The sequence below is a fragment of the Chionomys nivalis genome, chromosome 12, assembly GCF_950005125.1.
Source record: "Chionomys nivalis chromosome 12, mChiNiv1.1, whole genome shotgun sequence".
In the NCBI taxonomy this organism is placed as follows: domain Eukaryota; kingdom Metazoa; phylum Chordata; class Mammalia; order Rodentia; family Cricetidae; genus Chionomys; species Chionomys nivalis.
Window position 1 is genome coordinate 46,255,592 of NC_080097.1, and position 16,988 is coordinate 46,272,579.

Sequence of the window (16,988 nt, forward strand, 5' to 3'; positions counted from 1 at the left end):
AAGTGCCCCATGGCTATGAATGTGAAGAGATAATATCTTAGGACTCACAGAAATATTTTGCTTTATCAGTGCTTCTCAATCAACCTAACAGGACTGTGAAGAATAAAGCAGACTCTCCCGCCACGGGGCTTAGGAAGAGCTGTTTGGATGTATAGAAGCTACAGAATACCCCAAGCTAGATATGAGTGAAAATATGCCTAATGCAGTGAATGTCTGAAAAGAGGTCAAACACAAACAACAGTTAAAGTCAGTCCTATGAGGCGTTAGCCACTGGTGCTGAACTGTAGACTGCCTTCTGGGGAAGACGTGACAGCAAGGGCTGTCTAGCAGTTAGATGGAAATAATAGGTAGTGGCCTTCAGCATGTTTAAATCGCTCTTGACCACAGCTCAGAGATAACCTTTGTTAGGGAGCACAGCTTTGTTTCCATGCTTGTTGATCTCTCCTATCCACATGCAACCCAACTAAATCTAAGGCTAGTCTGTCATCCCAATAAGAAAAAGGCTCCCAATCAATGTATCAGTCTATTTTGGTAAAATAGTCTAAAATAGGACTTTTGAACTCATTATGCTGAAAGCGGACACCATATTGTCAAGTTATTAGAAATATTATGACTACAAGAATAGGCTGCCTCAGCCAGGCAGTGGTGGGCGCACATCTTTAATTCCAGCCCTCAGGAAGCAGAGGCAGGTGGATCTCTGAGAGTTCGGGGCCAGCCTGGTCTACAAGAGCTAGTTTGAGGACAGGTTCCAAAGCTACAGAGAAACCGGACTCGAAAAACTAAAAACAAATTTATTTTTTATTTTAAAGTGTGTGTGTGTGTACCATGTGAGTGTGGTGCCCTCGGAAGCCAGAAGTGGTCGTTGGCTCCCCTGGCACGGGAATTACAGGTGATTGTAAGTTACCTGATGTGAGTGCTGGCAACAGAATTCAAGTCCTTTGTAAGGCTGTGTACATTCTAAGCCACAGAGCTGTCTCTCCAGCTTCTGAAACCCTCTTTTCAAAAAATATCTTGGGCAGCCGGGTGGTGGTGGCGCATGCCTTTAATTCCAGCACTCGGGAGGCAGAGGCAGGCGGATCTCTGTGAGTTCGAGACCAGCCTGGTCTACAAGAGCTAGTTCCAGGACAGGCTCCAAAACCACAGAGAAACCCTGTCTCGATAAAACCAAAAACAAAAAAAATATCTTGGGGGTCTAGCGGTTAAGAACACTTGTTGCTCTTGCAGAGGACCCAGGTTTGATTCCCAGCACCCATGTGGAGGCTCACAACCATCCATTAACTACAGTCCTGGAGAATCCAAAACTTTCTTCTGACCTTGGCATGCATGTGGTACACATACATACACACAGGCGAAACCCTCATACACATAAAGTAGTAATAATAAAAACAATAAAGAAAAAGCAGCGACATAGCTTAGCAGGTAAAGGCGCTTGATTCCAAGCCTGATGCCCTGAGTTTGATCACAATGGTAGGCGAAAACTAACTCCTAAAAAGAGTTCTCGGACCATCACACTCAAGTGCCTACACACTTGAGCAACGGAGTGTGGGTGCACATACCACCTACATGCCATAGACACACACATACAAAAACCCAAATACACTTTCGCACATATATCCTTACTTATCTTCTTGTCTCCACCTCCCAAATGCTGAGATTTCAGAGACATGCCACCATGTCTGGGTAGAATGAACTTTTATGTTTTAAACGCTTATTAAAATCTGTGTGTGCGTGTGTGTGTTCTTGCTCATGGTATGATACATGTATGGAGGTCAACAGTTAACTCACAGGACCTGTCTTCTTTCCACCATGTGTGTCTGAGGGATAGAAGTGGGGTCCTCAGCCTAAGTGACAAGGACCTATACTGCAGGAGCCATCTGACTTTCCTAGAATGAGCTTTAAAATTAAGATCCTTCTTTCTCATTGATACATATTAAATATGCACTATTTCGAGAAACCCGACTGGCTAAGGAGGAAATGACCACGCATCGTGTCTGCGCCTAGAGATGTTGTTGGGAGCACAGTCGTGGATTTCCTTCCTGTAAGGAATCTACAGATTTTGAGTTAGTTGTGCATACTGGGGAAGTCATATTGTATACGAGTTCTGTATCCTGTTTCTGAGTCTCAGCAACTTCCTTATTTGTTTTTTTAAACAAGCATTTGACTATAACCTGGTAGATTCACTGTTGTTTTTGTGAAACACTTTTCTGGGTAGAATACCAGTGATTTTGAAAAAGCAAATCCTATGTTTTGAATACCTCTTTATGGATTACTGTTACAGTGCAGACTCCTCCTAGCTTTAGGAGAGCAGCTTCCAGGCCAAGTTTGTAACAAAGATGTGAAAAGTTGATACTGTTTGCTGTAAAGACCTAGCAACTGTTTCAGGCCTTCAAAGCATTAAGTTTGGCTTGGCCAGCATTCTGAGCTTTGTTAATTTGTGTGCCTGTGGAGGAGAGAGGGGAAAAAAGGAGGAAGGGAGGAATGGAGGGAGGGAGGGACAATGACCCCTAGTAGACACTGGGTATCTTTCTCAATTGTCCTCTCTTTTTTGGGACCGGCTTTCCCTCTCTTTTTTGGGACCGGCTTTCCTCACTGAACCTAGGCTCACCAATACAGCTAGACAGGCTGGCCAGTAAGCTTCTGTTTCTCTCCTCCAGTGCTCAGTTATAGATACATGCAAGCTGCTGCCAGGCCTGGCTTTTGTAAAGGTAGATGCTGGGGATGTAGGCTCAGGTTGTCATACCTGCTTGACAAACACTTTATTCACTGAGCCGTCTCCCTGGTTCTGGTAATTTCTTCACTCCCCACCCTTCCCCTTGTCTTTCTTCTCATCCTTTCCTCCCTCCCTCCCTCCCTCCCTCCCTCCCTCCCTCCCTCCCTCCCTCCCTCCCTCTTTCCTCTTCTTTTTTTTTCCTTTTCCCCCTCACCCTCTCTTTAAATTTATTTTTCTAATAGACAGGATCTCATGGAGTCTATGTTGGCTTCTAACTCACTGTGTAGTCAAAGATGATTCTGAACTTCTGATCCTCCCGCTTCCACCTACCAAGTATTAGGATTACAAGTATGCCCTGCTGTGTTTGGCTTTAAAACAGATTAATGTCTTTATTTTCTATTGGTTTATTTTTATTTTTATTTTTGAGATGGAGGCTTTTACACGTTGCTTAGGCTGGTCTGGAGCTCAAGATTGTCCTAGTAGCTGTCTGGGATGTCAGCTGTTAGCCTTACATTCACGGTCTTACTTGAACACCCTTTATGTAACCACCAGGAGAACAGAAGCCTTCAGAGGATACCACTTCTCTCTTTCTCTCTCTCTCTCTCTCTTTTTTTGATATTTTATTTATGTGTATTGGTGTTTTGCCTTCATGTATGCCAGTGTGATGGTGTCCGATCTGCTGGGTGTGGGAGTTACAGACAGTTGTGAGTTGCCATGTGGGTGCTGGGAATTGAACCCAGGTCTTCTGGAAGAGCAGTCAGTGTTCTAAATCAAGCCATCTCTTCAGTCCCACCCTGACTTTTTTTTTTTAAATGAAGAACAGTTTGCATTAATTCCAATCCAAATCTGTTTCATCAGGTAAAGTAATAACTCTTAAGTGATTCTCCTCTGGTCATATATGCTGGATAGTTTTATGTGAACTTGACACAAGCTAGAGTCATCACCGAGGAGGGACCCTCAATTGAGAAAAGGCCTTCATAAAAATTAGGTTGTAGGAGCTGGAGAGATGGCTGAGGTTAAGAGCACTGCCTGCTTTTCCAAAGGTCCTGAGTTCAATTCCCAGCAACCACATGGTGGCTCACAACCATCTGTAATGGGGTCTGGTGCCCTCTTCTGGCCTGCAGGCATACATACAGACAGAATATTGTATACATAATAAATAAATATTTTTTAAAAAAAGAATTAGGGTGTAGGCAAGCTTGTAGGGCATTTTCTTAATTAGTGATTGATGGGGGAGGGTCCAGCCCATTGTGGGCAGTGCCACCCTTGAACTGGCAGTTCTGGGTTCTATAAGAAAGCAGGCTGAGCCAGCCATATGGAGCAAGTCAGTAAGCAGCACCCCTCCGTGGCCTCTTTATTAGTTCCTGCCTCTTTTATTTATCTTGCCCTGCTTGAGTTCCTGTCCCGACTTCCCTTGGTCATGAACTGTGATGTGGGAAGTGTAAGCCAAATAAACCTTTGTCTCTCCAACTTGCTTTTTAGTTATCATGTTTTTTTTGTTACAGCAATTAAAACCCCAACTAAACAAACTGGTGGCAGCATAGTGGGGGTATTGCTGGGGCAGACCTGATCGTGCGGGGAGAATTGTAGAAGGACTTTGAGTTTTGGAAAAAGCCATTGTGTGTTGAGAGCTCAGGGAGCTGTTGTGTAGGAGCCTGGAAGATACAAGCGTTGAGAGCGGTGCAGATGATGGAGAGCTGGCTTGTGACATTTCAGAGGGAAGCAAAGGCTCTACTGCCATTTTGTGAAGAATCTGTGGTTCTGGTTTCTTTGGGAACCGAATTCTTCTGGGGCTGAAGAATCAGCTGTGCTTAGCAAGAACCGCTAAAGTGAAACCTTTGTTTTGTTGGAGTACTTGGGGCCTGTAACACCCGAGTCTGTGTTACCCTCTTGGTACAGTTCACATGCCACTGGACCGTATGCGCGTCGGGCAAGGGCCTGGAGAAAGAACACACAAGAGACCTGGGTCATTCTAAAGGAGAGCAGCCAAAGGCCCTTTATTCAACCTTAGGGAAATCCTTATATACCTAGCTGCTGCACAAGGAATTACCCCCAGGCAGGTGGGAAATTGCCCCACCCAAGATGGAGTAAACAATGCCCTACAGCTAATCACCAGGCGGGGCAGAGGGAGCACAAGAACAAACAGAATGTTTTAGCTGGCTGACCAGAAACTGTCCTCAAGTAACCCCCGGAGCAGGGGTAGACCCTGGCCCTACAGGGGTTTGTCAGCTCTAGCTGAGAAATTAGTCACGATTAAGAGACTGGAGTCTCTTAAAAGGTCTGCATGATGGCACAAGCCCTTAATTTCAGTACTCCGGAGGCAGAGGCAGGTGAGTACAAGGCCAGCCTGATCTACAGAGCGAGTTCCAAGACAGGCTCCAAAGCTATACAGAGAAACCCTGTCTCGAAAAACCAACAAAACAAACCATCACCACCAACAACCCCCTCAAAACATATAAATGTAGGTGAGATCACCAAGATGATTTAAAATATAGCTCTTCCTTCCAGAGTTAGGAGTGAGAATTGGCTCAGCAGAAAAGAGCAATTACTGCTCTTGCAGAGGAACAGGACTCGGTTTCCAGCATCCCCATGGCAGTTCACAACTGTCGGTAACTCCAGTTCCAGGGAATCTGACCCTCCCTTCTGACTTCTGAGGGCACCAGGCATGTACAAGGTGTGCATGCATACATGAGGGAAAAACACTCAGACATATAAAATCTTAAACAAATTAAAAAAAGATGAGTGAGTGAAAACTTTCACAATATAGTAAACCTCAAGGAGCTGACATTTAAGTGGTTTTTCTTCCCAAGTCATAAAGACTTTATTTATTCATCCATTAATCCCACGAATTATGTGGCTGGTGATAGGGAGGCGAAGAACATACTTCCTAGCCTCAAAGTATTCAGTGCAATAACAGACACAGACTGAGATCATTTTAATGTGGTTTACAAAAACAGAAAAGCGCAGTATACTTTATGAGACTATCTGTATAAACTGACAACATGACCACCTCACAGTATGGTTAAGGGGAGGGTTTTATTGTAGATGAGAGAGAGAGAGAGAGCGCGAAGCCAGAGCATCTGGAAGAACCCCGGAGCGGAAGGAGAAAGAAGTAGACTGAACAAGGTCAGAGAGGGGAGAACAGGGATAGAGATTAGAGAAAGCCTGGTAAGAATAGCAGGGTTATGAGGAGAGGGAGTAGTCAGGCAGGAGGCCCTGGGCGCCGGAGGGATTGAGGGTAGGGGAGAGGTGAGAAGGGCTAGGTTGCTAGCATGGACTCTGAAATTGGGTAAGATGTACCCGTGATACCAGCATGCGCCCTGCTATGCTGATATGCACCACAGGTAGCCATATGTCTTTTCTGCCAGAGGTGAGGAAAATGACTTTTTTTGGTAGAGGGGAACTGACTTTATAAGTTCCTTAGGAATGCTGTCTGTTTGATTTTTTTTTTTTATTAAACTGTCAGAAATCCTCCTATAGTACAGGTTAAGCTCATTTCTGGATATTTGGACTGTCTTTTTTTTTTTTTTTTTTTTTTTTTTTGGTTTTTCGAGACAGGGTTTCTCTGTGGCTTTGGAGCCTGTCCTGGAACTAGCTCTGTAGACCAGGCTGGTCTCGAACTCACAGAGATCCGCCTGCCTCTGCCTCCCGAGTGCTGGGATTAAAGGCGTGCGCCACCATCGCCCGGCTGGACTGTCTTTTGAACTTTGGGGAATTGGAGTTTCCTTTGGACCTGACAGTCTCTCCCCTCCCTCTGTCCCCCCCCCCCAACTCATCACCTCCAGATAAGACAGGGTGTCTGTGTACTTTTGACTGTCCTGGAACTCGTTCCATAGACCAGGCTGGCCTCAAACTCACAGAGATCCGCCTGCTTCTGCCTCCTGAGCTCTGTGAAAGGAGCGCACCACCACCACCCTGACAGCATCAAACGAGGGCATCCAACCTAGTTAACGATGAGTAGGAAATGGGAGAAACTGTCAGAGAAATCCGATTGGAAGAGGCTACATTTAAATAGATTTAGTTTAATGTTTTTTGTTTGATGATTGTATGTGAGGCAGGGTCTCATATAGATAGCCTAGGCTAGCCTCAAACTCATTACACAGGTCAGCCATCCTTGACATTTGGAGCCTCTTACATTCACCTCTCAAGCGCAGCTGAGATTGTAGTCATGTATCACCACAGTCAGCAGAACATAGCTTCTTAATCATTGATTTTACCACTTTTATCTAAACAAACCCGGGCTGCCTTTTTTGCGCCATTCACAACACATTCAGCTTCCTGTCTGGAGCCATTCTTAACTGCTTGCAGCAGCCAAGAACTCTCATCCATGGGAAGGTAACCTAATTCACCCAGATGGAACCAGCCCAGTTGGGTCCTTCTGGGCTCTGTGAACTCTCACCTTGGCCAGGCAGCGAGTATGCATCGCTGTCCCTTTATTTTGTGGGTGAGTCCCTGGGGCTCACCGACAGTATCACTGGAGCCATCAAAAGGGGTATTCTCCAGAGAGAGCTCACCCCGTGGGTGAGAATAAGTGGAGAGATGAGACCATCCCCGAGTCCCGGCCCTGGTGCAAGGGCTTGGGACAAAGTGAGGAGCAGACAGGCCAGGCCGTGGCCCACGTGGGCACCGTGGGCCAAGCTGGCACAGCCCACCGCCAGAGCAACTAACCACCGCCCAGGCTTAGCGCAGGGCTCTCCGCAGGGTCTCAGCAGGCAGGGCGGGGCGGGAGCGCGGCAGGAAGGAGGTGTGGCCAATACAACGCGGCCCGTCCCAAAGGCGCTCCGCCCCCTGGAGTGACGTCACCGGCCTGCCAGCGGGCGCCATTTTGAAAGTGGAGTCGCCTGCCCCTGCCGCCGCGGCCGCCGTCGCTGCCGTAGCCGCCGCCACCGCCGCTACTGCTGCCGCCAACACCGCGGGAGAAGGAGCACGAGAGGGGACGCCCCCGAGTGAAAGCCACCATCCTGCCGGCCTCTCCACCCGGGCCGCTTCCCTTTCGTCCCGGTCCCGGTCCCCGTCCCCTCCCCCCTCAGGTGCCATCCGCCTCCATCCGCGCCCTCGATCCCCCCATCCCCAGGTGAGGGGGCTGAGCCCCGGTCGCGGAGACCCCGAGGAGCCCGGCAGGGTCATCATTTGCAGCGCGACATGGCAGGTAAAGAAGAAACGGCCCTCGGCCGGCTGACAGGGTGCCGCTTCCTCTGCGCGCTCTCCGTCACCCCCTAGCGACCGTGGCGGCTGGGGCCTTGGCCTGGGGCGCTGGCCGAGTGCGGGGCGGGCGGGCGGGCCTGGCACTGGGCTGGGACGGTGGGGCCTGGGGGCTGGGCCCGGGGCCTGGCACCGCACGAAGCCGGGCACGGGTGTGGTGGGGGTGGGGGCCTGCGTGGGTGGGGCGGGTGCCGGCGTGCAGATGGATCCCCTCTGCACCCTGCTCCCTCCGCTCCTCCGCACACACCCGTTCCCCTCGTCCCCCGTCTGCTGCGTGCCTTCCCGTAGAAGCACATTCGGCGCTGGTAAGAGCGCTTTGCAAGTTAAAATACAATGGAGGCATACGGCTTCCTTCCCCTACTCACCCCCCCTCCCCATTCTGGGTAGGTGAGGTTTTGAGGGTGTAAGCCTGAATTTCGTGACGATTGTGTTCCCTTCCATGACTTCCTCGCTGCCACTCCCGTGTGCTAGGCCTTTAATAGAAGTTGTAAGGATTGGGGTGGGGTGGGGGCAAACAGGTAATTTAAACTTTGCATTTTGCACGGGATCGTTTGTACAGACGTCCTTTTCCCAGAAGGGTTGCTCGGAGTTAAAATAGTTGTGGAGTTCAGTGATATAAATAGCCAAAGAGAGAGGGATTTCATAAAAGCTTGCAGGGGAGAAAAAGCATGGAGACTACCCGGTTAGGAATAATTTTGCAAGGACTAGGTAAAGGAAAAGTGAGGGTTAATGGCCTTTGAGAGGCAGTTATCTTTGTGCGTTTTTGTCTTGAAGTCCTTCACCTAGTAGAGTAATTCTAGATTGAGATTCAGGTTTTTTTTTCTAGACATCCAGAAGTATTCCCCCCCCCATTTCATTTCCTCTTCAGTCATGGACAGTCTCTGAGATTAAACCAATCTTCCCCGTCTTTTCAATACTTACTTAGATATTAGGATTTTTAAAGAAGTTATGTTGGGCTGATTTACAGTTTGCCAAACAAACAAGTTGCCCTTTGACCTTGCTGAACAATGAAATGAAAATTGGAACTGTTTTGTAGGAGATGACAAATGGCCAAAGTTGGTTTTTCCGGGCCCTTTGGGTTGTCTGCTAGGTGAAGGGAGGCTGAAGCAGCTCCTCTGACCAGCTCTTCCTAAGCCTTCATTGCCACCCCTTTTCCTGTGTGTGCAGCCAGTGATTTGCTCCTAATGAATGTAAAGAAATGGGTGTTGTGTTTGCTGTGTGTGTGCTGCGGTGGTAGGGTTCACATGAATCATTCTTCCTCTCAGGCAGTAATGTTCCTGAAGTTTTCTCTTCGTTCTATTTTTCATGGTAGCTTAGCCTTATAACTCTTCTGTAGGCCTTTTGTACATTTAGAAGGAAATCTAACTTTTGGTGTTTAGTTTTTTCTGGTGGGTCTTACTTAAAAGGCTCTGACTGTCTTAAAGGGGCAGAGAAAGTGAGGTTTTGAATATCTGTCCGATGATGTTTGATAGACCGTCTTTGAATATTTCATACCTGCCGTGCTGTTTTTAATGCTCTGCCGACTATCGGAGCCTAATTTGGTTCCAACTCCGTGGGTTCCTTGGTGGCTGTGTATGTGGGGAGTGTCGTGCTAGCTTCAGGTGCCATCTCTGTGCTTAACGAGAGTAAACAGAACAGAACTCGGCTTTAATTGCTGTGTTTTCTTCTTCAGGAGCTGGAGGAGGGAACGACATTCAGTGGTGTTTTTCTCAGGTGAAAGGAGCCGTAGATGATGATGTAGCAGAAGGTAAGAAAGTTTAACAATGACAGCTAAGTACTCACTTGGGCATTCTGGGTACTGAAGGAACACGAACTAAACTGAGCTTGTTACACTGGAAGAATGTTTTCTGTTTGTTGTCCAAGAGGTGGGACAACACTTTTAAAAAAATCACCTTTTTGGAAAAGTCTTTATCTTTTTATTTCGTTTTATTTATTTTTTTCATTGAGTTAATGAAGTAAATGGTGTGCATTAAGTGCTCCGAGGTTCGTGTAATTAAGGTTTCCCTGCTACATAAATTGTACGTGCAGATAACTGACTTTCATGTTTGTGTTGTGTCTCTAGATAATTAAGTAGAAATAGATGCCAACAACACTTAGCTCAGAAATATTCCGACAGCATCCTTTATTCTGTGGGGAGACTGAGGTTCTTTTGAACTTAAATACTTTGGGATTGTAATGTTGGTTACATGTTTGCTGAGAAAATGCTGGCTCAAATTATTCACTTTATTATCTTGCAGGGATTGTATGTGTGGTTAAGATCGATAAGATAGAATAGAAAATCACTTTTCTAGGAGACTTTTTGAGATAGAAGCTTACTAATTTATTTCAGAACTTCTCTGAAGTTTTGGAGTGTGAAGGTCTTGCTCTCGTTTTGAGATGATCTTTTGTGGTAGAGACAGATAATCTGCAAAACAATGGTTACATTATTTCTTCAGAAATATTTATGAAGTTTATAGGATTGGAGTGTGTGTGTGAGAGACAGAGTGACAGTGTCCCTGATTGGCCTTGAAGATGCTGCCAGTTGTGGAATTTTTCTAAACAGAAGTCAGAAAAGTTAAAGCTGGACTTCTGGTTTTAGAAGGTTGTCTATGAAAATGTATGACTGTTTCTCTAGATTGTATGAAGATTTTTTTTTTTAGGTGGTGGTAGGGCGAAGACTGTTGACTAACCAGATGTTTGTGTGGTGACATTTGTCACTGGTGTGTGCTCACTGCTGTGAGTCCTATAGAAAGTCACTGGCGTACTTATCATATTTTACGGAGTCTCCACCTTTGTTTTTTTGGTGGTTCCTCATTCCTTTATCACATGAGAAACCAGAAACTTGGAAAAATTAAGGAATTTGATAGAGTGACTCAGTGATGGTCACAACAATCTGTGTGCTGGTTTTCTTTTGAACTCATTTAAAGAAATAAATCCCATGTTGAAGGGAGGAGTCGAGTATTACTGATTTTGTAACTCCATTACCTATTGAGGAGTAGGCACTCAGATATTGGATCTTCAATTCTGTGTTGTGTAATACTCACCACATTATGAAAGTGCTTCGTACTTGGAAAACAGTCCTTGGTTGCATTGTTTATTCCCCTTATCAAAGGTCTCTTGAATACTGAGAGCTGGGGTGTGTGCTGTCTACCCTTAAGAAACTCGGTTTGCTTGTTAATCATGGGGCGGAAGACCTCACTTAATCAGCACAAATTGATTTTCTAAGCTGAACATCAGTCGCCTAACTGAAACAAGTGATAGTTTGTGATCGTACACACAATATATATGACAGATCAGTTTTAATTCTTGTTTGTTAGTACTTATCTTGATTCATTAAGTAGCTTTCTAAGTTACATACTGTAATTGTTATTATTTTTTATGCGGGGTTGTTGTTCGGGAGGGAGAGACGAGACACGCGGGGTCCCACGTGGGTAAACTTTAATGGGGGAGGGTAACATACAAGGAGCGGGAGTGAAGAGACGGAAGGGAAAAGGGGAGAGAGCGGGCGGGTTGGACCGCCCATTTTTAAAGGGCTCTGGGCATTCTGGGAGGAAATGTCCTTCGCGTGCGTGGTTTTCCACTGTACCATTGGGGTTTGTAGTCCACTTGGAGACTGTATTTTCTGCGCATGCGTGGCCTTGTCTCCAAAAGAACAGCAGTAATGACAACACATTCTTAATATCTTAAAATGTCAAGACTTGGAGTGTGTGCTTCGGGAAGAACAGGACTTGTTTTAGTACCATGTCTTAACAAGTACTTAACAAGCATTGTTTCAAGTTATTCTGCTTTGATTTGCAGATTCTTGGAAACTGTAGTTTGTATGTCTTTGTCTACTATGTTTATCAAAAAGAAGTTTTGCTTTTCTAACATAGAATATGATCATTATACAGGGCCCATAGATCTAGATTATAATCTTTAAATGACTGCCTCTAGCTCCACCTTTAGATAGCCTCTTTCTACTAACAATACCTTCTAATGTCTTAGCTGTCAGTGGCTTATGATGAGTGACTGTCCCCTTGCAGCCAGGCATCTGCCAGGGCATGCTGATTTACCTGTAATGTTTCATCTTATATACCTGCCTTCACCTTTGTCCAGTTTTGATCCACTCTGGGTGGATTGTAGTTTTGGTTTTTTGAAACAGGGTTTCTCTGTGGTTTTGGAGCCTGTCCTGGAACTAGCTCTTGTAGACCAGGCTGGTCTCACAGAGATCCGCCTGCCTCTGCCTCCCGAGTGCTGGGATTAAAGGCGTGCGCCACCACCGCCCAGCTAGTTTGTTTTTTGAGACTAGGTTTTGCCGTTGTCCTGGTTGTCCTTGAACTATCTCCATAGACCAGGCTGTCTTTGTACACAGATCTACTTGCTTTTTCCTCCCTAGAGCTGGGATTAAAGGTGTGGCTACCATGCCCACGGTCATACTCTTAAATAAGTCTCATTTTCTTCATGTGTTTTACTTCTAAGTTAATTTGAAACACAATCCTTTTTGTCATTTTTCTCAGAAATCTTTAGTGGATCATTGAATCCATTGGATTAGAAACTAAATTTCGGCTGGTAAAATGTGACATTTCTTCAGTATGGTTTCTCTTAAGCTAAAGACTCCACTGAACTGATACTGTATAAGCAAACCCTATGCACTGTACTTGTGATTGTTTTTGCTGTTCTGGGGATTGAACCAGAGCCTTGTGCATGTTAGGCAGTTGCTGTACCACCCAGGTACATCCCCAGCTTGCTGGGCTGATCCCATACTGATGTGTCTGACATCCTCCTACAGTTGTTCTCTTATCAGAATCCTACTCATCCTCAGTCACACCTATAACCTTTTAATTACCTCTTGCGGAAATCATTTTTTAAGATCTCTTTTACAGCACTTTGTTAAGTAAATACTATATTTAGTGCCTTGAACCTCTACTGTTACACTGTAAGCCTAGATCTAGACTGATCTTTGCTTCTCTGCAAATGTCCTATTTAAACTGCTCTGCTTAGAACATTGCCTGGCACACAGTAGGGATTGACTATCTTGAGTAAAAGTCAGTGTCACTTTTGCTAGTTTTTTTTTTCTTTTTTAAAATTTATTTATTATGTATATAGTGTTGTGGGCACCAGATCTCATTATAGATGGGTGTGAGCCATCATGTGGTTGCTAGGAATTGAACCGAGGACCTCTGGAACAGCAGTCAGTTCTCTTAACCTCTGAGCCATCTCTCCAGCCCTGTTTGTTTGTTTTTCGAAACAGGGTTTCTCTGTGTAGATTTGGTGCCTGTCCTGGAACTTGCTCTGTAACCCAGGCTGGCCTCAAACTCACAGACCTGCCTGTCTCTGCCTTCAAGTGCTGGGATTAAAGGTGTGCACCACCACTGCCCAGCTACTTTTGCTAGGTTTTTGAGAGGAAAAGAAGAGGTGTAGAATATAGGATAGTTGGGAGTGAACATTTTATTTACTTGGCAGCCTTTCTGTTTCTGGTTTACAGCTTTGTAATACAGAGAAGTCAGGAGTCTGTTGCTCTGGATCAGGGCCTGTACTTAGACATTAAAAAGACAAGGACTGGATGAAGTGATTCCTGCTGTTTTCTTTCTGCTCTTGTTAGTTTCCAACAATGTCTGAAAAGAGGTAGCCCCATATTATTACTACTGATAAGTCTTAAGATGCTGACTCGATAGGGACCTTAATTAATAAGTTCTAACTGGACTGACTTCTCGAGGCCCAGGAATTTTAGTACAGAACAGAGCTTGACACTCATCCACAGGCTCTTGCTATCTTTGGCCCACTTAGGTCTTCAAGGCAGGACACCCATGCTACAATACTGTTCTGTCTACATCGATGTGCAGGCATGCAGTGTACGTGTTTTACATTTGGAATAGCTCCTTGTTTGAGAGGCAGTTGAGGCACTAAACTCTGTTCTGGTTTTCTCGTGCTGTGGATTTTTGGTAGTCTTTAAGGTCACTATAACACTACTGCACTTTATTAAGTCTTTGATTTTCCTTGACCTGTAACACCACTGTGGTGTTGGGCACATCAGTTCACCTGTGCTTCTTCCTCCATTATAAAAAGACTTACTGTAAACCCTGCCTTGGGGCTATTTTGATATGTAAATGAGCTTATACCTATAAAACAGAACACTATCTTGGCCTATAAGAATAGGCAAACTTGTTTTGTTTTTGAGATGTGATCTCACATGCAGATCTGGCTGACCTGGAACTTGCTTGCTGGCCTTGAATTTACAGACATCCACCTCTACCTACTGGCCTGTTTGTTTTGAGACTGGGGTCTCTTGTGACTTTAAATTCTTCTGTGGTATAGTCTATGCAGGAGTGGGACTCAAGATCTTCCTACCTCAGTGCTAGTATTGCTGGTATTACAGGTGTCCATGAACGTGCCCTTCTTGAGAGCCTTGTAAAGATTTATTGTTACTTCAGTGCTTGTACGAGTAAGGCATAATTAGAGTGTAAGGAAACTGGGGGATTGTCTTACTATTTGATTATGTGTGTGACTGTTTTGCCTGCACATATGTCTTTGTACTATGTGTGTGCTTTTAGTCAATGAAGGCCAGACAATCTAGACTTGTAGTCGTAGACAGTTGTGAGTTGCTATGTGGGTGCTGGTAATTGGACTGGGGTTCTCTGGAAGAGTAGCTAGTGTTCGTATCTCCTGAGCTATCTCTATAGCTCATAGAGAATGTATAGTCTTTAAAATAGCTACTAAAGCTTTGCTGGCCAAAATGAAGGCATGGTGAATATTATGTGTGGAACCTCAAACTCTATACAGCTGTGGATGGTCTTAAACTTCTGATCCTTTTGCTTCCACCTCCTGAATGCTGGGATTATAGGCCAATGCCACCATGCTTGGGCTTTTTAAAAAGTCTTTAGTATAATGAGTTTATGACATCTTCAATGTATGTAACATTGTACTTTGTTTTTATTTGCTCCTCTCACTATACACATTCTTTGAGTGCACTAGCAAAGTCTAAACAAACAGAAAAGTGAACTGTAGCTTAGAGAAAAATATGAAGTTGGTAAGATCGCAAAAGGAAGGTACTAATTGGCATAAAAGCAGCCCTCTAAGCAGGTGGGAGGGAGTTCTTAAGAGGTCAGGGTGCCTCAAGCATCTTGACCTGGATGGTAGGTATATAGATAGATGTTTGTCATTTTTTATTAACTTGGACATTTTTGTTTTGATTTTTAAAACTTAAAACATAGTGTTTTGGGGAAGGTGGCATGTACATACAGGTTTCTTTGTTTATTTTTGAAACCAGTGTCCTGCTAATGGCTTTAGGATGAAATGTAATACCGGCCTCTTCCTGGTCTGTGATCCTGAAGTCAAGTGTTAACTCTTCTTGCTAGTACTTCTATGTTCCTTGTTCTTATTTGGGGAGGAGTAAAATAATAGGTATGTATAGTAAAATGATAGATCTATATTAATTTTGCATGCTTCCAACTCAGTTCTCTGCAGCAGATGAAGACTAAGCTGTTTACATTATCATCAGCCTCATCTCTTTGCCCTTAGTGCCATGATAGTGCCATGATGTTATAGCACATCTGGTTCGTTGGGACATCTGCTTGGATTGTTAGCAGCTTGTTCATGTTTACTGTTGAACCAGTGTGTGTGTGTGGGGGGGGGGCTCTATGCTATCACTGGCTTTATTTTCCCTAATTATTGACTACCCATTTTTGTGTCTCTGTCTGCATCTTTTTGCATCTTAAAATGTGATTACAGAGCTTCTGAGCTCTATAGAAAGTGTATGGAGTAGTATGATGAGCTTGTACCACCCATGGCATCAACAGAGGGCCACAAGCTGTCCATTTTTATACTCCCACCACAATATCTTTTCCCATCTATTGCTTTTAAAGTATGAATTCTACAAAACAGAAAAAAAATGAGGCAACAGGGATTCCCCTCCTTCCAGTCATTCTATGAGACAAGATCTCATGTAGCTCAGGCTGGCCTCAAATGCCTTGTAGCACTCCTAAACTCAAAATCCCAAACTCCCTGTGCATCAGAGACTCCCTAGGAACTTGTGATCCGATGGTTTCAGCCTCACAAGTGGTAGGACCTCAGGAGTGCACTACTACACCATACTTATTTATTTTTTAAATGTAAGTTTTCACTTTCCTTAAGTGTATTTTTCTGATTTGCATATTTGACAGTCTTAAGTTTTGTTTCATAGGAAATTATTTTAGGATAGGATTTTGTTACTAACATTTAATTTTATGAAACCTGAATCAAAAGCATTGCATCTTTTCAGTTCTTTGCTTCCTGTTTTGGTAGGGTTTAGACTTGTGGGCTGGTTCTTGGGAAATATTTCTTAAATGGTAGTCTAAATATATTGCAAATAAGGACATAAAAAAATCTTTTGAGAAATAACCAAAATCTTTAGAGTATACCAAAACGTATTTTAAAAATCTATTCTATATGGTTAATGGTAGAATATAAACCAAATTTAATATAGTCTCTGTTCCTTAGAGTAGTGTATGTGTTTAGGTTTAGGCTTGAAGGTAAGTTAGATAAAAAATGGTAGAAGCCTGTTTTGCAGGTTTCAAAGCATCGATTGACAAATGGGCCATATTCTAAAACCAGATAACCAATAACAAAATGGTCTTATTTGGCGTTTTTCATTTGACATGAGATACCTTTCGGCACTAACTTTGCTACTGACTGGATTCATGGGAAGTGCTGTCACTGTCACAGTGTAGATTTGCCCAGTAAATAGTCTCGGTGGTGTCTGGTATCAGACAATTTCTTTGTTGTGTTTTAAGATGATATGTTGTTTTCTTTTATACATTTAGTGATAAAAACCTATAAGAAGTAATGACTATTAAGTGAGTTAACTGGCATTTGTCTCAAGCTTTGAAAATAAATTGGAAATTAAACATTATTTAATACTCTAATAGTAATTTTATAATCAATTTAAAATCAGTCAAGTCCTTGAAAATAGTGGAGTAATTAGAATGGTGAGAGATGAAAAATTGCTTGAATGAGTAGACAAATTTCCTTATTTTCCAGTGTGTGCTTGTCTGGTTCATTTTCAGGTTGAGTTACAAGAAGATAACTGTTGAAAGTTAGCTCTTTAATGGGAAATTAAAATATTGAAGATATTTGGCTAATA

General features: G+C 44.0%; 1 protein-coding gene and 1 long non-coding RNA gene across 3 annotated transcripts in view; one reads left to right on the forward strand and one right to left on the reverse strand.

The window, feature by feature from the left end:
- Positions 1-3,148: 3,148 nt before the first annotated feature.
- Positions 3,149-7,414, reverse strand: LOC130885143 (uncharacterized). The gene is made up of 3 exons (XR_009058136.1): positions 7,110-7,414; positions 6,490-6,653; positions 3,149-4,648 (listed from the first exon to the last, which is right to left on the reverse strand). It is a non-coding gene; the product is annotated as an uncharacterized LOC130885143 (long non-coding RNA).
- Positions 7,415-7,532: 118 nt separating this feature from the next.
- Ppp2r2a (protein phosphatase 2 regulatory subunit Balpha) overlaps positions 7,533-16,988 on the forward strand; it is a 58,209-nt gene continuing 48,753 nt past the window's right edge. For both annotated transcript variants that reach the window (XM_057786208.1, XM_057786209.1), the window contains exons 1-2: positions 7,533-7,859; positions 9,585-9,659. In XM_057786208.1, the coding sequence (XP_057642191.1) occupies positions 7,853-7,859; positions 9,585-9,659 (82 nt within the window). In that variant the 5' untranslated portion in view covers positions 7,533-7,852. The remainder of the gene's footprint in view (positions 7,860-9,584; positions 9,660-16,988) is intronic.